At 54.8% G+C, this 25233-nt stretch overlaps 1 protein-coding gene across 1 annotated transcript in view; it reads left to right on the forward strand.

Moving 5' to 3' along the window:
* Positions 1-25021, forward strand: part of COTL1 (coactosin like F-actin binding protein 1) — a 36449-nt gene extending 11428 nt beyond the window's left edge. The window contains exons 3-4 of the mRNA XM_027076318.2: positions 9228-9385; positions 23861-25021. Coding sequence (XP_026932119.1) covers positions 9228-9385; positions 23861-23971 — 269 coding nt within the window. The 3' untranslated portion in view covers positions 23972-25021. The remainder of the gene's footprint in view (positions 1-9227; positions 9386-23860) is intronic.
* Positions 25022-25233: the final 212 nt, after the last annotated feature.

Genomic DNA, 25233 nt, shown 5'->3' on the forward strand with positions numbered 1-25233 from the left:
GGTTCCAGAACGAGGCGCTAGAGAGCTGGGGAGTAGTTGCCGGGGTGGGGGGCAGGAGATGAAGGAAGACAGACCACCGGCGGGTAGGAGGTCTCCTTTTGGGGCTAACGGAATGTTTTGGAATTAGACCTAACGGCCAATGAATTGTGCGTTTAAAAGGGGTGAATTTTATGATACGTGAATGATGTCTCAGTTTTTGCAATGTGTAGGCGCAAGGGGGTCCGGGGGGCCCCGTGGGCCGCGGCGACGACTCTGGGTTTTACTTGAGCATTTTCTTCCTATGCCTTTGTTCTACAGCCTTCTGGAAGTTTGCCTCGGTCCTTCTCGTGGAGAATCCCCTGCTCAGCATGTTTCGCTCTTGTCACTGTTCCATCTGTTGCAGACCTGCCCGTCCCCACGGCGACCCTCCACCCCCGTGGGCCCCTCGGATGCACTCAGCGCGGCCCTCCCCGCCCCCCCCCCCCCCGTCCCCCCTGCACGTGCCGTGTGCACTTGATGTCCTGGATTTCCATTCTCCTTGCCATTTCCATCGGCTCCGTGATAGTTGACCTCTTGTCATCACTGTCTAGCGTTTTTTCACCGCTGGCTCTGTGCCAAGGCTCGCTTCTGAGGCTTTCGCTCTCCATTCTGGGGAGGATTGATATCCAGGGACATAGGTCCCGTGGCTGTGTTCTCGTCTTCCCTAGCCCGCGCCCAGGACAGAGCCGGTGCCCAGGGCGTGTGTATCTCATTGCCGTCAGCCCTGGCGTCGGAAATGAGCATTTAAAGAAAAGTAGGGGTTCCATCTCGGATATTCATAGGGGTTAATAAATTGGTGAGTCGGTAAAAGTGAAATGAGTCAGCTGTGAACGTGTGGGCGAACTTGAGGGCTGGAAGGTTACCAGCCGTGGGGATCGGTGGGGGTGCAAACGTTTTGTGAGTTCTGTGCCCGGCACCCAGGGGCACCGGAGTTGAAAGAGCCACACGCCGCAGCCCGGAGAGCTGGGGATCGGAGTGAGAAGCCACTGGGCCGCAGTCACCCCGTGGAAAGAGGCAGAGCCGGGACGCAAGCCTGGGGCTCCTGGCTCCCTCAGGCTGCTGGGGTCTAGGATTTGCTTGGCTCCCCGAGACCCAGTTGAAACGTCACTTCCTCTTGGAAGCTCGCCCTGATCGCCACTCCCCAGGCAGAATGAATTTCCTGCTTTCTTTGATGTTCCCATCCGCCCTGTGGAAACTTGTTGCTGTGGCATTACCTGCCCTGTGTCACACGCTCTGTTTTTGTTTGCCGGGCTAGAGTGTACGTCCTTTGAGGGCAGGGATGGTGTCTTCTTCTTTTTTCAAAAAAATTTTTTCTTTAACGTTTATTTCTTTTTGAGACAGAGAGAGACAGAGCGTGAACAGGGGAGGGGCAGAGAGAGAGGGAGACACAGGATCCACAGCAGGCTCCGGGCTCCGAGCCGTCAGCGCAGAGCCCGACGCGGGGCTCGAACTCACAGACCGCGAGATCGTGACCTGAGCCGAAGTCGGATGCCCACCCGACTGAGCCCCCCCCCCCCCCCGCCACCGGCGCCCCAGAGACTGTGTCTTCTTGAGCAAAGTCCCTCTTCACAGATTGTTAGTACGTGTCCGCGATGACCGACAGCAAAAACAGATGCGAGAATGCAGAGCGGGGCACGACAGGGGACTGTGGTGCTTGGACAGTCAGACATTCAGTGTCCCCACGGTGTCTCGCTGCAGGTGCTGTAGGAGTGGGTTCTGCCTCCGGGACCTGGTTGTGGCCTCTGTTCTCTAAGTCAGAAGGTCCCGTCGGGTTTAGCATGGTGACTTCCATTTAAGGAAGTAAAACTAACCATCAAAAAAAAAAAAAAAAAGCAGCAAGAAAGTTCCGGTGCCTTGTCATTTGGGGAGAACCTTCAGCTACCCTGACAATTTGGGTATTCAGATCAGCCCGCTCCCGGAGGGTTCCACCGAAGTAATCACCTTGCCTTCCCTCTGGCTATCGTGCACTCCATTTTCTCCTGTTTTCTGCCAAAGTGGGAAAGCTGGGTCACTCGCGTGTAATGGAACCACAGTGAGTCAGGAATCCCTGGAGAAGTCTACCGCCTTGAGGGGCGCCTGGGGGGCTCCGTGGGTGGAGCGTCCGACTTCGGCTCAGGTCAGGATCTCGCGGTTCGCGGGTTCGAGCCCCGCATCAGGCTCTTGTGTTGACAGCTCAGAGCCTGGAGCCCGCTGCGGATCCTGTGTCCCCTTCTCTGTCTCTGCCCCTCCCCTGCTTATGCGCTGTCTCTCGCTCAAAAATACACATCAAAAAACAGTTTTTAAAAAGCCTCCCTTTGACGAATGGGGGAGCAGATCTCAGACGGCAGGTGTGGACCCTCTACATACGGACCCGCAGCACAGAGCACGTAATCAAATCCAGTCTCCATGCCTGCTCTGTGACGACCGAACCAAGATGTGAACAGGGGCCTTATTCCTAGGGCAATGGGCTTGCTTTCTTTCTCTCTCTCTCTCTCTCTTTCTTTCTTTCTTTCTTTCTTTTTTGTGCTTAGTGTTTCCCCCAAATTTTTTGAGTGGGACAGGAGGGTTTTTTTGTTGTGTGTTTAACCAATCGGGGCAAACAGTTAAGAACCACCTTGGAAAAGAGGGTGTGAGTCACATGGGGCTTTTCAGTAATGACAGGTCTCCTGTCAAGGGAGGAACTCGTTCCTATCAGCCTCAGGCCTCAGTCCCCTCCCGGGGGCAGCCACCAAGCCCCCTGCCCTCTGACTCCTAGAGAGGACGTTCTCCACCTCCCAGGCCCTCGTCCGTTACTGCCTGGGCTCCCCTCCCCTCCCCCCACCACACCTGCCCCCCCACTCCCCACCCCTGTGAGCAGCCCCGTGGAAGGGAGGGCTGCTGTGGTCCCTGTCCAGCTGTCCCCCGGCCCCAGGCAGCAGGATGTTCGAATTCTTTCCCATTTCCTCCCGCACCCACTCCAGGGAGCTCTCTTGGTGGAAGCTGACAGCTCAGCTTTTTGGTGTGTGGGTTGTTTTTTTCCTTACATGAACCTTGTTTGCATAACTTCTTAGGGAGTCTATATAAGGTAAGGTCAGCTTTAGAGCAGGCTGCAATCATGTCTCGCTCTGGGGCAATTTCCTCCCCGCTTCTCCTTCCCTTTTCTTTTGACTCGCTCTTGAGAGCGAGTTCACCGTTGGATGGAGGTTACGAAATGACGCGTGTGCTCTCTCTGTCCCTCTGCTGGCCGGCAGATGTGTATTAGTGCCCACGAAGTGCCTCGTGCCGTGGGAGATAACACCGAGTGGACAGATGTGGAAGTAGCTAAATAGATAAGCCGGGCACAGAGCGTCTACTTAGGGGGTTACGTAGGTGGTGAGACCCTTATCGTTGGCTTATTTGTACTTCTCATGATTGTCCGCTTTGTGTTTTGTGTGAAACGGAAAAGAATTGTTCAAAGCATTTGTAAACGATCCTCAGTCTCCTCTGGGTTCTGGCCCTTTCCAGCCAGGGCTGGCTTCAAGGAGAGGCAGAGGGGAAGACTAGGGTCCCTTTTGGGAGAAGGTGGGGGCCCTTGGTCAGTGCGGGCCCCATGTTGGGGTCACCCTGCTGAGAATGCTGGGTGGGGTGGTCAGAATCTGCCTCTCAGGATTACCTGAGCTGAAGGGGAGGGGGGCGGATTTCAAATCAGTGGGGGGAGGGCAGGAGAGTCCCTGAGAGCTTGGTGGAGATTCTGTGCCATTCACAGTTTTTGGGAAAATACGGAATGGTTCATCCTGGTGGCCGTGGCGATGCCAGCGAAGTCTGACTCCTCCTTCCTTCCTCCCTCTGTTCCTGTGCCCTGTGTGGTCATCTCCTCTCGTTGTGTTTCCTTCCACAGCCGCCCTGTCCTAAGTGCTTAGCATCACACCCCCCGTCCTCTTGCCATGTCTACTCTCGCTCCTGACTCCTTCCTGCCAGTCCAGCCCCAGACAGCGTGAGAGGAGGAAATACAGGGGCAGGTGGTGAGGGCTGAAGGTGGTCAATGGGAGAGAAAGGAGGGAAATGCAAGGCCCAGAAGGGGGTGAGAGGGGAGAGCCCAAGGCAACGAGGGGCATGGAGGAGAGAGCCCAAGGTGACGACAGCGGCATTTCTGGGCGCTTACTCTGCACCAGGCCGTGCCCACGAACTTGGCAATGGCGGCCTCACGTTGTGTATTAACTTGCTAAGTACACGAAAGCAAAGACCTTGAAGAGAGAACTGGAACATGGAACCGGGTGGACCCTGCCCGGTGTTGCTCTGCCCTGAGCTGGTGGGGCCTTAGGGCTGGTGGGATCTCTTTCACACTGTGAGGCTCTGTAGGCCACCCAGAAGGTTAAGTTCTTTTGAGTGTGGGGTTTATTCACACCATGCGAGGGCCGTCTTTTCATGGCCAAGGTTCTCGCTGGGTGAGAAGGAGTGGGTGTTCACAGCCCCACATTGGGAATGGTGCCTGATGCACAATCAGTCTGTAAATTATGATGATGCGAAGCCAGGCCATACAGGAAGCTCCTTCTCACGATCACTTCCTCAAAACAAGAGAAGTGTGGGTGGGAAGGGAGGGGGTGGGCTGGGCTCGGGGCGCTGAAGCTTTTCTGCCCTTGAACCCTCCTGGCACCCCTTTCCCACCAGCGCTGGCGGAATGCTCCTCCCCTCCCCCACCCTCCCTAGGTCAGTGGTTCTCAATCTTTGGAAGCACCCAGATCCCCCAGGGGCTCGGCTGCCACTCCCCATTCCCAGAGCTTGTGAGTCAGTAGGTCTGGGCTGGACCCGGGCAACCACGTGCTCATGGTTTCCTGGGGGGGCGGGGGGGGGGTGCTGACTGGACTGGTCCAGGCGCCCCCGCTGCGAGAACCATCCTCCGCTTAACCAGTGCTCCCACGGGCAGGGCCAGCGTTGTCTGGCTTCTTACCACTTTAGCTCTCTGAGCCTCAGTGTCTTCAGCTGTAAAATGGGCCCGGGAGCAGTGGCGACCTCACAGAGAGCTCGGCACGACGCGATGTGCCAATACGCGTAAGCTTAGGACGGTACCCGGCCCGTCGTCGGCGCCCAGCAGACGGCTCCTGTTATCCTCAGGACCCTTGTTCGTCTTATCTGCGCCCCCCCCCCCCCGTGCTTAGCACTGTGCCTGGCACATAGTAGGCCCTCCGGAAATGCCCGTCGGAACTGGAAAGGTAGGGATAGAAAAAGAGCAGTCCCCCCGTGAGCCGCGCCCGTCACGTGCCCTCTGTTTCCTGCAGCGCTGTCAGCCGCCTCATGACTCTGCACATGGGGAAACTGAGGCTTAGGGGCATTCGTGCGTCTGGTCCAGGTCACAGAGCTGGTATGAAGTCGGGGGAGCTTCTGTTGGATTCCGGAACTTGGACTCTTCGCCTGGGTGCTGGGCTGGGGAGCAGAAGGCTGAACGTGAGCGGCCGGTGTAGATGGCTGGGCTGAGGCCTCTGGGAGAAGGGAGCGTGGGGGTCCGCGTGCTGTGGGAGCGTCTGGGCCCGGCTTCCCCCGCTGGGCTTGCCCACACCCTCGGCTCCCCAGTCTCAGGCCCCAGAGGCGTGCCACTGGCCCCCTGGGGACCGGCTGGCACCATGAGAGGGACGGCAACGTCGAGTACTAATGTTCTCCCGGCCAGTGTCCATCTTGGTCCACACACGTGTGCCCCCACACACACCACACACATTTACCATGAGGCTTAGCGCTGCCTTTCTGTGGATGCACCCACGTTTTCCTGTGTGTGAGCGGGGTGCCAGCGGGACAGAAATGAGGGGTGTGGCGGTTTCCACGCCCCTGCGGTGCTGTGGCCGCGCGTGTGTGTGTGTGTGTGTGTGTGTGTGTGTGAGTGTGTGTGTCTCAGGTCGGCCCCGTGTGTCTGGAGGAGAGGAGGTGGCCCAGCCCAGACTATGAACGACCGCCTCCCCCTGCACAAACCAGTCTGCGGTCAAGATGGGCTTAGAGCGGGGGGGGGGGGGGGGGGGGGGGGGAGGGAGGCTTCGCGTCTGCGTGGGCAGCTGCGAAAACGTCGCCCCGACCAACCGCGTTTTCCCCGCGCAGGCTCAGCTGACTTCCCGGTGTCACACCCGATCTGGAGCAGCAAACATTTGCAGGCGTAATGGGACTCTCGCATTTTCAAAGACGTCAGCAGTCTTGCTGGCCAGACCGGTGTCAGATAAGCCAGCGCCCAGCGGCCACCCGGGCAAACAGTCCCCCGCTGCCACGATGATGTAAATGACATTGGCCTGCGCTTCTGGAAGGTCCGCAGAGGCCCGGCTCCCCACGCCCTTGGTGACTGACTGCTCGTGGGCCTGTCTCACGCCAGGCCCCGGGCTGGCACTTGGGACAGGCAACTTTCCCACGTGGAGGCTCTGGCCGGCGACGGGGCGGTGGGGATCCCGCTGGAGCCACGGGAACCCAGACATCCCGCGTGGCTGCGTCCACTCGGGTCCTCAGACCCGCCGCCTCGTTCCCCGCACTCCGTCCTGTGGCCACAGCTTCAGGGAGAGGCTTCCGCTGTGGCGGGCCGGGCGGGCCATCCGGCTTCCGTATTTAATCCCCGTGGGCGACTAGTGATGTGGTCCCCTGTTTGGGAGGATCCCACACGTTCCTCAGCAGCTGGATGTGGGAGGAGCAGACCTTGGCCGTGGAAGGGACCCATCGGGCCACCGCAGGGGCTGAACTTGCTGAGGGAGAGAAGCCGGGCCCCAGAGGCCGCGGGCGCTGTGATTCCATCTACGTGAAATGCCCCGAACAAGCAGATCCGGAGACAGAAAGCGGCTTAGTGTTGCTTAGGGCCGGGCGGACGGGGGCCGGGGAGCGACTGTCGTGGGCGAAAGGGTTTCCTTTTGGGGAAGAGGCATGTGTTCTGGAACGAGGTAGGGGGCTGTGATTGCACAACACTGTGAACGTACTAAATGCCACTGAAGGTATGCTTTAAAATAGTTGACGTGGTGACTTTTATCTTTCACTGTGGCTTTTTCTTTTTTTTCTTAAAAATAAAAAGGGGGGTGGGGCAGGCAGTACCCAAAACAAAAAACTCACCGCATTTTACGGAGGAGGGAGCGGAGGCTCAGTGTTTGGGGATTAAGTCAGGGTCCGCGAGCGTACGAGATAGAGGTCTCACCCCCACGTGGGAGCCCCTGGACTGCTTCCTTTCCTCCCGTGGCCAGTCTGTCACCAAGCCCTGTCGATCTGACCATGCGGTGTCCCTGAGACTGTCCTTCTCTGTCCCCCTGGACCTCCGTAGGCGGGTCCCCCAGTGGGTGTCCGCCAGGCTCCCGTGGCCGGTGGGGGCAGTTCCCCAAAGGAAGGGGGCTGGGCAGGCACGCCCAAGCCACCCAGGCCTCGGCCTGCAGCCCCCTTGGCCAGGATGCGTTACCTTGGGCACATCGCATGACCTCTGAGCCTCATCTTCACAGGGTGGAGTGCATGTTGATGAAGAAGACGCTGACGTCCCCTCCTCCCCCACTGCCCGCCTCACGGCATCATTATAAAGACCAAATGAGGGGCCCCTGGGTGACTCCATGGGCTGAGTGTCCGACTCTTGGTTTCGGCTCAGGTCACGATCCCAGGGCTGTGTTCCGTGTCCCAGGTTCCGTGTCCTTTAAGAAATCGGCACCGTGGAGCCTCCTGGCTTGGCCTCTAGTGTCTGGGTCAGGAGTCCGTGGCCTGCAGAGGATCGTGTTCCTTGGCTCCCTTGTGACAGGTGGTTGCCCCTCCAGACAGCTTCTTAGCCAACTTGTGCTCAGGCTTTGAGGTCCTAACGAGGCAGAGAACTTAATCAGCCCCAGACTGTCGTAAACCTATATACGCTGTGTGGGATTCAGCACAGAAGCACCTGGAAAGTCTAGGAAGGAAGATGCCTTGGGTTTTAAGAAAAATACAGGAAAATAAAAAAAGGCCTCAAATGTGGTCCTTTGGCCAGCAGCATTTGTGTCACCGGGGAGCCACTTAGAAACGCAGGCCCCGGGGCCCCATCCGAGACCCAAGGCCTCGGAATCTGCACATTAGCAGGATCCCCGAGCGATTCAGATACACACGGACGTGTCAGAAGCACAGCTCCCCGCTGTCGTTGGGAACCTGAGGAATCCTACAGCCGGCAGCTAAAAGCCCCGCCAGGATGGAAAAGCTGATCAAGCAGCTAGTAGGAGAGGAGCCCCCTCCCGCCCGCGCCCAGAACAGTCCCATGCGGGCGTCTCCAGCCAGGGATGGAGATGAGCTCTCCGCGATCATCGCGATTAAAATATGAACCATTTGGGAACCCAGCTGAGTAAGGATCTATGATTTCCTCAGTGAAAAAACACAGAATTTCGGTGGAAAACACAAAGAGGGGCTTCATCAAAGGGGGACCCCGACAATCTAGAAGGTCATCGTCAGCCAGGGGTGGTTCCACCCCCCAGAGGACGGTTGTTGTCCCTGGGGTGGAGGGGTGATCCTGCAACTAGCGAGTGGAGGCCAGGGATTCTGCTCAGGACGGTCCCCACCGTAAAGAGCGAGTTCCAGCCGTGAGCTAGACGTGACCCGCGGTCCTGGAGCCGTATCCCACAGCAAGATCGGGGCCACGCGATCCCCCCCAACTCCCACCCCGCAGCTCAGTTCCTATTCCGAGCAGGGCCTCCGGGGCTCAGAAGACTTGAGGAAAGCCTCCCTACATAAAATCCAGAATTTGAGCCCTTCCCTGAGCGCGTGAGGGATGGGCGGGGGGGTGGGGGGTGGAGGTTGCAGGGGTCGTGGCCACAAAGGCCTGGGTTCAGATCCCAGCATGGCCTCGAACTGCCCATGTGGCCATGGGAGCGTCACGTGTTCCTTCTGAACCCCCGTTTCCCAGCTGTGAATTCGGCCTCGGAGGCTGTGGTGGCAATGCTGGGTTAAACGAGGGAATGTTGGGGGCGCCCGGTGGCGCTCGGTTAAGCATCGGACCCTTGGTTTCAGTTCTGGTCATGATCTCCCGATTCGTGAGATCGAGCCCCGCATCGGGCTCTGTGCTGACAATGCTGAACCTGCTTGGGATTCTCTCCCTCTCTGCCCCTCCCCTGCTCGTGCCCTCTCCTGTCTCTCTCTCTGTCTCTCTCTCTCTCTCTCTCAAAATAAATAAACATTTTTTTTTAAATGAGGGAATGTTGGCCGAGGTCCATGTTGAGTGCCTGCCACGTTGCCCTGGGTGCCTTCTGGCTCGTGGCTGCTCCCTGGGGACACCGTCTTGGGACGTTTTAACTGAGCCCCGTGCCCTCTCCTTGCTGTTCCGGCAGATGACGTCCGATTGTTCGCCTTCGTGCGTTTCACCACCGGGGATGCCATGAGCAAGAGGTCCAAGTTTGCCCTCATCACGTGGATTGGTGAGAACGTCAGCGGGCTGCAGCGAGCCAAAACGGGCACGGACAAGACCCTGGTGAAGGAGGTAGTGCAGGTAATTGGCTTTGTGCTCTTTCCAAGGTTGGGCGGGTCACGCCCCACTCAGGGTCGCCGTCCCCAGGGACAGAGCAGGCCGGGTTGGCGCCTGTGACTGAAAGCAAGCTGGGCCACATCTCTGTGCCGCCAGAGCCACCGGCGAAATGTCACCGCAGTTGTATGCAGGGTGCGGGCTCAGGACTTGACCACCACGTCGTGGAAACATGGCGGCCGGGGGCCTACCTTTGAGGTGGGGCAGGCGGTTCATGAGGAAGGGAGCTGGAAGGATGAAGAAGGGGGCTGGAAGGACGACCAAAATGGGGACCTCTACCTGCTTGGATCGCGGGTGATCATGGTTGGCTCCCAGTGGTGGCCATGACGACCCAATGGGCACCTTCATGCATGGCCTCCCTGAACGGTGCCTGGCACACAGTAGGTACTCGATAACACTTATCCCCCAGTCCTTGCTAGATCAGCAGGAAGAAGGGGAGGTGGGAATTCCCTTGGTTTTGTCTCCGAGCTCTTGACACTTCCCCTAGAGGGTTTCTGTTTCCAAGTGGACATATCACAGATCGGTACTGGTGGAAGCTTCCGAGGTGGTTCGTTTGGGGCTAAGGCTTGGGGTCACACTGAGAAGAGAAAATCTGAATTCCAGAAAGAGACTCCAGGGGAAGGGAGGCGAAGGAGTGCTCTCTCCTCCCCGGAGTGTTCTCCGTCTCGCAAAAGGGTTCCTCAAAGCCCACGATCGGGACATGATGGCGGACGGACGGGTATGGGCTTTCCTTCGGAGGGAATGAAAATATCCTTGAACTGACTGGCGTGATGCTTGCACGTATCCACGAATGTGTGAAAAGCCACTCACTGCGTTGTAAAAACCCAGACCAGCAACACGCACAGAAACAGGCCGCACGGAACGCGGTATCGTGGGTCGGATCCTGGCACGGAAGAGCCAGTGGCAGCAGAACAGGGCCAGGGGTTTCGTTAATGGTAACACGTCAGTGTTGGCTTCTCAGTTGCGAGAAACGTACCGCAGCAACGGAAGACCGTAAGCCTCATGAAAACAGAGTGTGGGATGTGTGGGAGCTCTCGCACTGTCTCCTGCAGCTTTTCTGTGCATTTAAAATCATCCCTCGCGGAAAACTTTGATTTAACAAATTATATATATTAGGAAAGAGAAAAAGAAGGCCTTCCGTTGCATAATCGTGGCCCATTTCTTCCCACCGACCTCTGCGCATCCCCGCAGTCACAGCCTGCAAATCGCACGCGAGGGGGCATCTTCTAAATGATGTGGCTGCCAGCTCCGGGGTGCGCGTTTTTCTGGTGGCTGAGTGTTCCTTTGCCAAGTGCATCATCATGGGCCGAATGTTCCCCTGGTGTCGGCCCATCGAGTTGCTGCCAGTTTTTATTTTCATAGATAACGTTCCAATCACCTTTTTCATACACACGGCTCCTCTGCCTCCCCCGCTGACTTATGTCTTTGGGGTACATGTTTAGGAGGCGGGGTTCCAGAGTTAATAGACACGAAAATCATTTTAAAAAGGTGCGAGGTGTCAGATTACCTTCTAGAACCGGGTTAGCACCGTGTCTGGGACATAGTATGTGCTTAATGTATGTCGTTGATTTCACATTCTGATCCACATTACTGGTTAATACCACTGGCTGCACCCTGTCCGGTATGGACCCTCGCTTTGGAAAGCCACCTGCTCAAACCAGGGCCGTTGTAATGGTCAACCGCCATCAGGTGTCTCCTTTATGGTGGCAGCCTGTTCCGTGGCCAAAGGTCTCCCGCTGAATTCCTCCTTGCACGCTATTCCTCTCCCCTCGGCGGCCCGGGAGAGAGCGCCTTGCCTGGGTGACGTCCAGTGGGGCAATCTTCTGAATCTCGCAGGGCTCCGTTTTCCTTTCCACTTAAAATAATTGGGGTAAAAATTCAATAACATCAAATTGCTCATTTTGCCCATTTTAGTTTCTTTTTTTTATTTTTTAAAGAAATCTATTTATTTTTTAATGTGTATTCACTTTTGAGAGACAGACAGAACACGAGCAGGGGAGAGGCAGAGAGAGAGGGGGACACAGAATCCGAAGCAGGCTCCGGGCTCCGAGCTGTCAGCACAGAGCCCGACGCGGGGCTCGAACTCACGGGCTGTGAGACCATGACCTGAGCGGAAGTCAGACGCTCAACTGACTGAGCCACCCAGGCACCCCTCATTTTACCCATTTTATTTTATTAAAAAAAAATTTTTTTTAACGTTTATGTATTTTTGAGACAGAGCATGAACGGGAGAGGGTCAGAGAGAGGGAGACACAGAGTCTGAAACAGGCTCCAGGCTCTGAGCTGTCAGCACAGAGCACGACGCGGGGCTCGAACTCACGGACCACGAAATCATGCCCTGAGCCGAAGTCGGCCGCTTAACCGACTGAGCCACCCAGGCGCCCCTCATTTTACCCATTTTAAAGCCTATGACTCAGTGGCCTGGAAGCACATTTCCAGCGTTGAGCAGCCATCACCCCTGTCTAGTTCCAGAACTTTTCCATCACCTCCAAGGGAATCTCCGTCTCCGTGAGCAGAGCTCTGGGAGAGTTCCTTTTGGGTCTAGCGCTCATCCCAGTTTGGCTCAGTGAGCCAGTGACCGAGGGTGATTTGGGGAAATAGAATTCTTTGGTGGGGAGTTTCACTTGGGACTCTTGGCCATCATCCATTGGTTGGCGAGCTCAAAGATGTGAAAGTGAAAAAGGGAATTGCCTGACTCTCTAAACTGGGAAGTGCAGGGTTACTGGGCTTTAGGCGTGGCTGGGTTCTGGGCTCAAGCAATAGCTTCCCCTCATCTCTCTTTTCTCTTGAGTTTAGCCTTCGGCGGCCTCTGTACAGCAGAAGTGGTCCAGGCTCTGGTGGTTCCTCTGGGTGTTGATCCCAAGGGAAGATAGAGCCCTCGGCGTCAATCATTCCCTTATAAAGGACCCTGATTGGCTCAACTCAGGTCACATGCACATCCTATGGGCAGGGAGGCGGGGCTTCGTGTTCAAGGGATGCCCATGAATGTCACTCGGGTGGGGGAGCTGGGACGCCATCTTGACCTGCAGGTGCCATGTTGCATTTTGACCGTTACCTTTTGTGTGTTCCACTCTTGCATTTAAAAGGGTTTAGTGTCTGAAGCTATCGCGATACCTCACGCTTATCCTACAGTTTTAAATACAGCCATGGAAGTCCCAAAGGGTCAGTTATGCTGGCCTAATGGTGTCTTCCGACAGCCGCTAAAATCGTGCCGATCCTGGTGCGTGTACCAGCGTCCCCTCCGTCTAATAGAGACTCAGACAGATGCCGAGGGCCTTCCAGACGGGACACTCTGGATCCTGTGTCTTGTGGACTGTGTTACTTCCCCAACTGCCTCTTGCCATGATTTCCACGGGAAGACTGAGCGTATTGACTCTAGGACTTAAGATTTTCGGTACACCCTTGGCTTGTACTGTCATGAAAGTAATATCCCCATGGCCTTGCACTTTGCACGAAACACAGGCCTTGTAAACTGACACCGAGGCACTAGAATCGAGAAAGGTGGGTTCTTACGCTGCCTGCCTGGCCACAGGCAAGCCTGTCTCCCTTCCCGGGCCACAACTTCCCCATGGATAAAGCGAAGGGTTGAGTGGGTTGATTTGCTGGGTCGTATTCTGCTTGGACGTATCCCGAAGTGTTTTCATTTTATTTTATTTATTTTTTTATTTTTATTTTTATTTTTCTTAGTGTTTTCATTTTAAAAATGTGCTACTTGGTCGATGGCATCATACCTTTACCGGAACCTCATTTCGCTTTGTCCGGCGAAGGGGCGGAGCTTTTTGAGCTAGGCGCTGTGGGTTCAGATTTCAGCTCTGGGCGGCCTTGGGCACTTTGCTTACTTTCTCTGGGCCTCCCGGTCCCCTGAAGTCCAAGAACGGGAGTAAAGTAGTATCTGCCTCTTGGACCACAGTCTCCGCCATCAATGACGCCGGAAGGTCCTGGCGCTGGGGCGCCTGCGTGGCCGAGACGAGCTTCCGGGCGGGTCGGGCCGGACAGTAGCGACGCCCGGGCTTGAGTCCGGGGGCTGCGCGGAGGGGACAGCACGCGTGGCTGCCTCACCGCGGCTGTCGTCTGCCGCACAGGAGTGCGCGTTGTTCTGGCGCCTGTGGGGGATTACGGGGACAATGCAGCCACCATTGTCCGGGGCCCGCTGTCCATGCTGGGCCAGGCTGTCTTGACTGGGAGCAGACTCTGTCACTGATGTGTCGTGCTTGCCTTGCAGAATGTCTCTATTCACGTGATCCTTTTATTTATTTTTTGATGTCCTCTGAACGTTCCGGAGTGGGAACAGCCAGAGGGTGCGTCTCCGCTCTCAGCCTGGGCAGAGGAGAGCGGTGTTGTTTCCCCCAAGGGGCGGGGAGGCAGGAAGGACCGACGTTTCAGGGACTCTGCAACCATCAGCTTAATGTGTATTCTGATGGCTCCTGAGCCCCGGGAGCAGGGTCGGCTTAAATTCTGGACCCCTTGGGGCGCCTGGGTGGCGCAGTCGGTTAAGCGTCCGACTTCAGCCAGGTCACGATCTCGCGGTCCGTGAGTTCAAGCCCCGCGTCGGGCTCTGGGCTGATGGCTCAGAGCCTGGAGCCTGTTTCCGATTCTGTGTCTCCCTCTCTCTCTGCCCCTCCCCCGTTCATGCTCTGTCCCTCTCTGTCTCAAAAATAAATAAACGTTGAAAAAAAGAAAAAATTCTGGACCCCTTCCCACCCCCCAGATATACCTAACACTCAGACAGGAGGGAAAAGCCCCATATCGCAATCGTGTATTCTTTGCCGAACAGGCCGCTTCTATCACTGTCCCCATTTTAGAGATAAGGGGCCTGGGGCCCAAGGAGGCTGAGTCATTTGCTCAAGCTCCCAGCACCTGGACACGGTGGCACTCCATCCAGCGCCCAGACTGCCTGGCCCCGGAACCCCGACGCTGTCACCTTGCCCTCCTGCACGTTTCCAAAGTCCTCAGCCCCAAGGAAATGTTCTGAGGCCACGTTGCGGGTCGGAAACCCTACCTTTGCAGGATCACACGGCACATTAAATGCTCTGAGAAGTTGTGCAGGAAATAAACCTCTTAGATTTATTTTCAGACATACTTCATCTTCTTGATGGTAGAGACTTAAAAAAAATTCTGGAAACGGAATATCATGACTCAGCAAATTGCGCCTGGCTGGCTCGGTCGGTGGAGCGTCCGACTTCAGCTCAGGTCGCGATCTCACGGTTCGGGGGTTCGAGCCCCGCGTCGGGCTCTGTGCCGACGGCTCGGAGCCCGGAGCCTGCTTGGGATTCTGCGTCTCCCTCTCTCTGACCCTTTCCCACTCACGCTGTCTCTCTGTCTCTCAAGATAAACGTGTTTAAAAAAAAAATACATAAATAAAAATGCTGCTGTGTCCAACGGAAAAGATCATGGGCTGAAGGGGGAGGGAGACCCAAGGTGATACTCTAGCTCCACAACTCTTTGCTTTAGGACCTCGGGCAAGTAACTTTATCTTTAGAATCTGTGAACAAGGTGTTATGAAAAAGAGAGCGCAAATGCCCACAGAGCTGTTGCAAAGGATCCAGAAATGCAAAGGATGTAAAAAAAGTTTTCTGTTTTGGTGACTGGCGAACTTCTATTCATCCTTCAAAACCCTCATTCTTTATTCCATTCTCCTACCAGCCTCAGGCAGAATTTCTCCTTCACGTGTTTCTGCTATGATCCCGTGAACTACGGGTCCCATTTGAGTGTAATTAAAGGACCCTCGAAAGGAATCTCGAGGGCAGGGACCATGCCTGCTTTATTACAGAACGCTCCTCGTACCTGGAAACGCACCAAAACAGGTGCGAAAAAGTAAAGAAACACATCTGTTCACACGGGCTGGCTTCGGACGGTGTCTTACTCTGCGTATCCCTAGGACAGAAGAACGTTCCTACATGTTCCATAACCGGTGTCAGGATTGGATTAAATTGTGGAAGCCAGTTACCCTCAGGGAGGGCTTTGGCGATAGGGCTGGAGTTTCCAGAGGCTCTGCTTTCGTTGCAATAGAGAAGCTGGCTGGGTCGCCCGGGAGAAAGCCGCGCTCCTCCGTGGGACGAGATTCGTGGGGTCCCCGCTCTGCCTTCGGAGCCTCGGTGCCGCCCAGCACTCGGGGGACCGGCTCTGGCTGCTTCGTGGCCCTCCAGAGGATTTCAGCTGTTCGTTTTCACCGGGGAATGTGTACGCTTCTTCAAGCTCGGGGTTTATGGAAAGGCCCTTTATTCTCGGAGCCGGAGAGGGCCTTCTGTGCCCCGTGCGTTTCACCTGGGCCTGGGCTCGGGCAGAGGGGCTTTCTGTGGCCTGTGGCCTATGTTTGAGACCCAAACGACCTGATTGGAAATCCAACGCCCCGGCAGCCCGTGAAGGGGGGTGGGTGGGTATCGCAGAGGGGGCCGGGTGCGGTTATCACACCCAACATACAGATGGGGAAGCTGAGGCTCGGAGGGAGGAGCCAAGGCGAGCGTTGAGGCAGAGAAGCAGATGGGGGGGTCAGAGGCCGCCTTCAGGTTGGGGAGCCCCACGGCCCCCTCTGGGCTCCTGCTGCTAAGAAGTTGCAAGCTCCAGTGGGGAAGGGAGGAAGCTGTCCCACACCCGGAGCCTGGTCCAAAAATGGAAGCCGCCGTCACAAGCAAAGAGCGCTGCCCGGCGGGCTGGGGCCTGGGTGCCCCTCGCTAAGCCCCGGACGGGTCCCCGCCCTCCGCCAGCCCGTGGTGGCACGGCCCCTGCCTGGTCACCCTCCAGCAGCCGGTGCCCCGTGCAGCAATCCCTTCGGCTGTCACCAGCATGCAGTTTAACCCCCGTGGTGGGGACGGGGTCAGAACGCAGGCAGGTCCCGGAGCACCGAGTCCAGACGGTTCCTGTTCACGTGTGACACGCGTACCCCACGTTCTCGTTGGGGTTCTGTGGAGCCGCCTGTACTCTTTTTTTTTTTCAGATGTTTTTAAAAAATGCTTATTTGAGAGAGAGAGAGAGAGAGAGAGAGAGAGAGAGAGCGTGTACAGGCAGAGGAAGGGCAGAGAGAGAGGGGGAGACACAGAATCCGAAGCGGGCTCCAGGCTCTGAGCTGTCAGCACAGAACCCGACGTGGGGCTCGAACTCAGGAACCCCGAGATCATGACCTGAGCTGAAGTCGGATGCTTCACCGACTGAGCCCCCCAGGCGCCCCGAAGCTGTCTCTGCTCCTGGCGTCTTGTGTGTGTCGTTTGGATTTTTCCTCCCTGTTTCTTGTCCCTTCCCTGTACCGCTCCTCACTTTTGTATTTACCTTGTCATTTTCTGTCCCTGGATATGCTGCCTTTCAGACTCCCTTCTGGAACAAGCCCCAGGAACCCTGCTTTCTCCCCCGTGGTGGTGCATCCCAGGGCCTTGTGGTTGTTAAAAACGGTTCAGAAGCACCTGGGTGGCTCAGTCGGTTGAGCGTCCGACTTCGGCTCGTGGCATGATCTCGCGGTCCGTGGGTTCGAGCCCCGCGTCGGGCTCTGTGCTGACAGCTCGGAGCCTGGAGCCTGCTTCCGATTCTGTGTCTCCCTCTCTCTCTGCCATGCTCTCTCTCTCTCTCTCTCTCTCTTACAAAATAAATAAACATAAAAAAAATTTTTTGAAAGTGGCTCAGACAAAATGAAGGCAGAAAAGAACGATTAGCCGCGATCCCTCACCTCACGCAGAGATTTGTGATTGCTGCGGCTTCCCGTGGAGCCCTTGCCAATGGAACGTGTTTTGCGAAGGTGATTAGTCATAGCAGAGGTACCTGTGTCCTCTTAACGCTTCGTAAGTGTGGTTTCATCATTTTAGCGTCTGCGTGCTGTTGTGTTCAGCACGCAGGGATCTCCCGGCAGGGATCTCAGCACGGGGTGAGTCGTGGCTCCCAGGCCCAGCCCAGCCCTCGGCAGGTGCGACCTTTGTCGGGCTACTTCCCTAACCTGAGTTTGAGCCTCCTCCTCTGAAAGTTCGGGACGAGCATCTCTGGCTGACGCGTGGAGTCGCAAAAATTAAATAAAATACCCTATCAAAGTGCCTGATGTGTATGAAGGGTTTGATGGCGATGCTATTTACTTATTCAGCTTTTGTCGAAAAGTGAAAACAGTCTGGTGTTTACGGACAACGAACATCTGTGCGTATATATCATAATTAGAAAAAAAAAATCTGCTGAATTATTTCCCGGGCAACATTCCCCCAAGTGGGCGTGGCTGGGGAACAAGAAATGACGGGCATGATTTTGACCGGGCGAAAATTGAACACCCCAGCCCGGATTGCACTGTGCTTGCCAGTTGGTCGACAGCTGGGGCTCTGGGTTAAGGAGGCTTCTGATGCGAAGTCTGGACTCGTGAGGAAAGTGCCACGATTGGTTATGTCTGCCGTGGATGCGGGAGGAGTGACGTGTGTTTCCCACATTCCTGATCTGGACGTAGGCGTAGTCAGACATCAGGCAGAGGGGAGTCGGGGCTTCTGTCAGTGTCCACGGTCAGGAAAGCGGGGGTCAGAACCTAGGCAGTCACCCAAGTTTTAAAGAGGTGGGTGGCCCTGCCGGGGTCAGGATTCGAGGCATATGGACAACTGACCCTATTAGGTTTTGGCCCAGACCTACCCACAGCGTGTTCTGGGATGTCATGCCTCCTTGCCATCCGTCTGCGTTGGACGATTCCCTGAATCGTGCCCACCTGAAACCTGACTGCGTGCCTCTCTCGTGGCCTTTGTTTTCTCTCCCCCGCGAAGGAGGGTCACATCATTGACGAGATGCTCAGGTGACGTATGTGCCTTTGTTCCCGAACCTGCCGAACACTAGACTGTACCATTTTGGTGTTTGTTTTTTTCTTGTTTCTCTGATGACTCATGGCTGTTATAAGAACCTGTTCTTTTTGAGTCAATTACACTTTGCTGGAAGGATTTTGAGAAGCTGGGTCTTTGAAGCTCTTTAGAATGGTTGTAGGAGGGCAAGCGTGGGGGGCCCAGGAGGGGTTGCAGCTGAATGCCCAGCGGGTTCGATGCCGTGCATTTTCATCTGGCACATGGTCCTTGGAGGGTGTCCTTTCTCCTAGCAAGATTCAGGCGGCAGGGTACCAACTGCTTTCCTTCAGCACACTGAGTCTTTGGTTTCTAATTAATCTCCACCCACTTGGGGGAAAGATACATGATTGTGGCCAGCGTGTGTCTTGTCTTGTGTCTCACACACACAGGAGGAGAGAGCCTATTCCCCACACGTCTATGCAAGGGTTTGGGATGGGCCACGTCGGGCCTTCCTTTTGAAGGCCAGGCCTTCCTTTTGAAGACGGGCCTTCCTTTTGAAGGCCAGGCTCTAATCCCATAGTTGGCTTTTCTGTGCCAGTTTTTTTTTCCCTATTGCCCATCAGATTCTGGCATCTGAGGTGGAATTTTGTCCCACGCGCTCCGGTGGCTTAAGTGCAAACCCGGGATGGCTGGTGGGAAGGTGTCAGAAGAGCCTGTTGCCTAGCCCCCTTCTTTCACGAAGCTAGAAACCAGGGCCCAGAGCCATTGGCTGCTTCCCTTCGGGCTTTTTAGAGTCCTCTGCTTCTCCTTTTATGCTCTCAGACTCTCAGAGAGAGCCCTAGGTACCAGAATTTTGACTTCCCGGGACCTGGGAGAATGTCTGCTATGCAATAGGTGCTTCGTAAGCATGTGTTTGTTGTGTGAGTTGCATTAGCTGCTCTCATCTTTGGATACAATGAAGGTCCCCTCTCTTACCATGCCCTGCTCTGTAGGAATGTGCATTGCTGACATCACAAACCTCACCGTTAAAGACTCCACGTTCCTCTTCTCTTCCCAGACCCTCTTCTGCACCCACATCGTCTGCACGGGTTAGAAACCCACCTTAGTCCTAATGTTCTGGGTACGAGACCTGACACGTCTACCCTGACAGGCTGTCCTCCCACGGCTAACCCCATGTCCCACCCCAGCTTTTGGGTGTGCAGCTGGATTTGCTATCTTCTCTCTCCAAGGGCGAGGTGATGCCAGAGTCATTGACTTGGTTATTCTCAGGAATTCCCCGGACTTTCCTCCACTAAAATAAGGGTGGAGGTGAAGGAATCATCGTGGGTGAGAGAAGAGGAACGAGCCAGCTCCCTATGCCTTCACACTCGAGTGTTTCAGGAAACTTTGGGTCTCGGAGTCCCCTGGCAATCTTGCAAACAAAGGTGAACCCAGCCAGGATCACTCAAACTATCACCTAACGATTCTTGGGTACCCTCATGGAGTGTCTAAGCCCTTTGCACACTCGTCGGATCCACCCGACCAAGAGATGGAATCTTGGGGGGACAGGGAAGTGGGGGGTGGGGAGTGGTAGTTCGGGATGGGGGAGGGGGGTAAGTCCCTGGGGAGGGCCGGCTGCTGGAGATTCAGATGGACAACTGCCCCTTGTTTGTGTTCGGTCCAAACCTGCGGCACCCAGCGTGCTTCAGGATTGACGCAGGGGTTTAAAGCCACCAGTTGGGAGCTGTTTGAAAATGACATGATTTAAAACCAAAGATAGGAAAACGTTTTAGTGTTTTTTATTTTTTTAAATGTTTACTTATTTTTGAGAGAGAGAGAGAGAGAGAGCAGCGGAGGGGCAGAGAGAGAGGGAGACACAGAATCTGAAGCAGGCTCCAGGCTCCCAGCTGTCAGCACAGAGCCCGATGCGAGGCTCGAACCCTCGAACCGCGAGACCATGACCTGAGCCGAAGTCAGACGGTTAACTGACCGAGCCACCCAGGCACCCCAGCGCTTTTTAAACCAGCTTTGCAAATAGATTCTTGGCTGTGTACAGAGCCTGGTTCCTAACCTGTCCTCTATAGAGTTGCCTTCCTTGGAACAGACCATTGGAAGCTTCCGCTGGAAACAATGTCTGTCTTACATCTTTGAAATATGAACACGTATGCACTTGAGAAAAGTCTCAGGGACAAATGTGTCCTCAACTTGGTTATTGGTTTCTAAGCCATCCCGGAGTCAGATTGAGATGGATGGGCCTCTTCCTTGGAAAAGTCCTGCCATGGCAAAAAAAAAAAAAAAAAAAGGTGGGGTGGGGTGGGGAAGTGACCCTTTCTGGAAGCTATCAGACAGGGACAGAGTGTTCTTAGATATGACAAAGAAGATCTTTCTAGAACCATAGGTAACCCTACCTGCAGACCGGCACCTTTTTTGCTTTGAAGTCTATGACATGTGGCTTTGGCAGTCTTGAGGGTATGACAGAGGCTGTCGTGGGGCGGGCAGTCTGGAGCAGAGGAAGGGAGAGGACAGGACAGACTAGGGTCAGGACCTGCCCCCACGACCCCTGCCATGAGGCTGCTGTGTGCCCGGGGATGAATAGCTTCCCCTCTCTGGGTCTCATGCTGCTTTTCAATCAAAGGAAGGGGTGAATGTCGGAGTTAAGGTTTCTTTTTTCTTTTCTTTCTTTTTTTTTTTTCAACTCCAGATCAAGACGAACATTTCCAGGCCTCCAGTCAGCTCAGCTCAGCTATTTTATGATTAATGTTTCTCCTTGACTCAACACATTATTCTTTCAGACTCTTTCCTGTTCTAGCTAGACCTGCCCCGCCACCAACCACACGTGGCTGCTGAGCTCTTGAGGTTTGGCACATCTGTACCGCTTTGGGCCGTAGGTGGGCCATGTGCACCGGGTTCCTAAAACTTAATACGGAGAGAAGAACGTAGAAGGTCCCATGAGTGATTCTGTATGTCCGTAACCTGTTCAAATGGCAGTCAGTATTTGGGATATATAAAGTTAGATACAATCCTATGAAAGTATCACCTGTTTTTTGTTTGTTTGTTTTTTTACTCTTTTCACCGTGGATGCTAGAAAATGAAAAATTCCCTATGTGTTAGCATTGCTCTGGGCCCTGTGTCCTTCCTAGTGAGGACATGCCTCTGTCTCTTGCAGCTTCTGCCCCGTGGGCGTATGGTTTTGCTGTTTCTGCCTCTTTTTGAAATGTCACAATGAAGCCCACCCCCCCAGGGGCGCTGGTGTCCCCCCTCCCCAGTGGAAGGCCCGTCCTGAGGACTGCTGGAAAGGGACAGAGGTGGGGGAGGGAGGGGGCTGATGCAAGTTGGGTTTTAGATTGACTCAGACCTTCAGGGACTTTTTGTAGAGTCCACACCCTCAGGGGAAGTGTCAGCTCCCCTCTGAAGCCTCTGGGGGTGACGAGCATCCTGTGTGGGGGAGGCCTGTGAGGCCTGGTGGGGCCCCCTCCTTGTGGCTCCACCCCCTCCCTCTCCTTTGGCCCCCTGGAGGGCGGGTGCTGTTCCCATAGTGGGAGCGGATGGGGCTGCTTCTCTATGTACTTTTGTTCGGCATAATCATCGTTCTTACTAGCCTTTTGGTTTTTAAATCATGTCTCTGGTAGGTAGCATAGGGTTTCGGGGGGTGGTTTTGGTAGTCTAAGACATAGCTGTGTTGGGGGAGGGTAATTTTGCTCATTTACATTTATTGTTATGTCGTGTTTTTACTGGGTTCCATTATTCTGGATCGTTCCTCATTTTGGCCGTGATTTGGTTTGCCATATACCTGTGGTCTTAAGTTGGACGACGCATAGCTCCATTTACACTTTTACTGTAGATTTCTTAGGACCTTATCAAACTTTTCTTAATCTAAATCTTCTAATGGCTAACAGACACAAACAGGAGTGTTCTTATTTCTTTAGATTGCCATATATAGCTATCACAAGGCAGGGGAACTTCGGACTTCCTGCTAGAGGCCTCTCGAGATGTTGGCTTCCTCCTCCTGGGTCTGCTCTCTGCCTCTCCACCCCCCCCCCCCCCCCGTGCCGCTTGGGCTCGGCTCAGGTTGAGAAACACGTTAATTCTCAGTTCCCCTTTCTGCCCCAACTCGTGTTCCCTCACTGTAGTGAGGACAGACGGCACAGGATGACGGAATGGGACTAGAGAGTGTCAGAAGGACGTCTCGTCCTTCTGGGCTACACAATCTCTCCAAACCCAACCCGTGGGTCTTATCTTAAAGGAACACAGCTAATCTACTGAGGGAGGATTAAGTGAGAAAATGTGTGAGCCTACACCTGGCACATATTAGTTGCTTGATAAATATTAACCTTCCCCTCTCGCCTCCCAGTTAGTAGTCTTAGTTCCTTGGCCTGGCAAATGGTTTATCTTTATACTGTGAGGCTCAACCTTGAGTGTTCCCCTGGTTTAGTCATTGTTCTTGGAGTCATGGTGACTTTTTTTTTTCCAGTAGAGGTGAAATTCACATAACCTAAAACTAACCGTTTTAAAACATAGAGTTCGTTGGTGGTTCTTCACAGTGTTGTGCAACCACTATCCCTGTCTAGTTCCAAGGCATCTTCATCCCCCCGGGAGAAACCCCGTCCCCATTACCAGTCACCCCATTCCACCCCCAGTCCTTGGAAACTGCCAATCTACTTCCTGTCTGTGTGGATTTGCCTTTTCTGGACATTTCATATAAAAGGGATCATAGAGCAGGCGATCTTTCACGTCTGGTGTCTTTCACTCAGCGTGACGGTTTTGAGACTCATCCATGACGTTCATTCCTTTTTGTGGCTGAATAATATTCCATTGTGTGGATAGACCGCAATTTGTCGGCGGACGTCTGGGTGGTTTCCGCTTTGGGGCTGTTACGAGTGATGCTGCTATGAATATTCGTGTACAAGTATTTGTGGGACCGTGTGCTTTATTTCCTCGTGTAGAGCTCTGGGGCTTGTTACTTGTACCTTGGTAAGTTTCTCTGTATTCGTCTCTTTCACCATCCTGAAATTTTCCTTGTTTATCGAAGTCTTGTGACCCACATACCACAACAGCCATGGATTCGTTGATTCTTCATGGCTCGGAGTTATCGGATAAGCCCGGTCACCCGCTTCACGCATTCATGCCACAGGCATTTACGGAGTGCCCCACGTGTGCCTGGCCTGTGGGATGTTATGGTTGAAGCCTGTGTCCTCTGGGGGCGGGGGGGGGGGGGGGACAGTGGCCGTACCCATTTAGCTCTTTGCTGCGGCTGAAACCAGCCGTTGCGGGAATATTCACACCATGGAAATGAGCAAAAGCTACTCACCACTTGTCTTTCTTCCTGTCTCTTTTTTGTTCTGGAAAGCCTGGTGTTCCAGCCGGGCTTTCCAGCCTCCTCTCCCGTTGTTCTCCTGACAGGTTCGTCTTTCACAGACAGGGCAACTGAGGCCCGGGGAGTTGAAGGAACTTGCCCAAGGTCACGCAGCCAGAAAGCGGCAGAGCCAGAATTCAAACCCGGGCTGACTTTGGCCCCACGTCCTTGGCCTCGGGCCCACACCGTACCCTGATGTCACACGTTTTGTGATCTCCAGTCACGGTTTTTCTTTCTCTTGCCAAACCACGCTACCACGCGATTGTCGTTTTGATCATTTCTTAGCGGTTTAGGTGCCAGGACTCGCTCGTGTGTCGTCTGAGCAACATGTAGACCCTGTCCCTTCTTCACGGGAACTCTGTGTTTTATTTTGTTCTTTTCTTGCAGAATTTTGCTAAAGAGTTTGTGATCAGCGATCGGAAGGAGCTGGAGGAAGATTTCATCAAGAGCGAGCTCAAGAAGGCGGGGGGAGCCAATTACGACGCCCAGACGGAGTAACCCCAGCCCTTCCCCTGCCCCTTGCAAAGTCATCTGCCTGCCCCCCGGGGGAGGGGACCGCGGCCTCAGCCACCAGCCCACCAGCCCGCCAGGGACAGGAGACGCAGTGAGAGGCACGCGCCTCCCTGTCTGCCGCCTGCCTCCCCTTCCCCGCTTCCCTCCCGAGCCCTGTTGCGCCCTATCTCCCGAAGCTCGCAGAACATGTTTCTTTTATCTCCTCTTCCTTTCCCCGCTCTTTCTCGTTCTAAGGAAAAATCATTTTGATCCCAAGGCCACGCACATCATCAGATCTGAGGCTCCCCCTGCGGTGACCCCCCTTTCCTGGCATTCTCTTACACCGTAGCCCGCCTGGCTTCTCCACCACCACCTTGCGTGGCTTGGGGGCCGCGCCCGTCGGGGGGCCGTCTTGGGAGCACCCTCGTTCATCCCATGCGTCAGGCTCGGACCCCCCCAAAGCGTGCTCCGGGGGTCCCTCACCCCTGCATTCAGAGTTGCCTAAGCTACCCATGCCCGGCAGTGACACATCGAAGCCTGACTCCGACCGAAGAGAAGAGAGAAAATTTGCCTTAACAGTTGCCCAGCAGCGGCTCGTTCCTACCCTTTTGCTCGGAACCCCACTGCGCGGTGCAGAGTGGGGACACGGGTCCGAGTCCAGCTGTGACCTGGCATCTCTCAGGGTTCGCTTCAGGGCTCCCAAGGTGATGAGGACGCCAGGGAGGGAGGCCGGGGTGCCGAGTGGGGATTCGGGCAGAACCCGATTCCTCGCTTTCGGGGGGCCCCCGCCGAGCCGCCGGTGGAACAGACCCCCGCCCGCGTGGCCCCAGAAAGTCAGTGGTGTTCATCCCAGGTCCACACCACACGTCCAAACGCAGTTTTGTTTTCAAAGGAAGATGAGATTGGCTTGTTTCTTCATGCGTCCCATTCTTTTTCTTTCTTTCCTTGCTCATTTCATTTGGGGGTAGGAAGTCTGTGCTGTATCAGGGCTGTGAACATCTGCCCTCAAACAGTTTACAGAAATAAATGTGGTTTTTTTTGTTTTTCAAAAAGAAACGAGTTTGCCTCATTTGTCTTAGGAAGCGTCTTCCTACCCTGTAACAACGGAGGCAGTTGTCCTATTCGGACCGAAGAGGCATTTATGGGGCTACTGGGGACAGAGGCACGTTCACATTCAGTAGCTTAATTTTTTTTTAATTTTTTAAAATTATTATTTATTTATTTATTTAAATTTAATTAATTAATTATTTTTAAAAGAGACAGAGCGT

The sequence above is a fragment of the Acinonyx jubatus genome, chromosome E2, assembly GCF_027475565.1.
Source record: "Acinonyx jubatus isolate Ajub_Pintada_27869175 chromosome E2, VMU_Ajub_asm_v1.0, whole genome shotgun sequence".
In the NCBI taxonomy this organism is placed as follows: Eukaryota; Metazoa; Chordata; class Mammalia; order Carnivora; family Felidae; genus Acinonyx; species Acinonyx jubatus.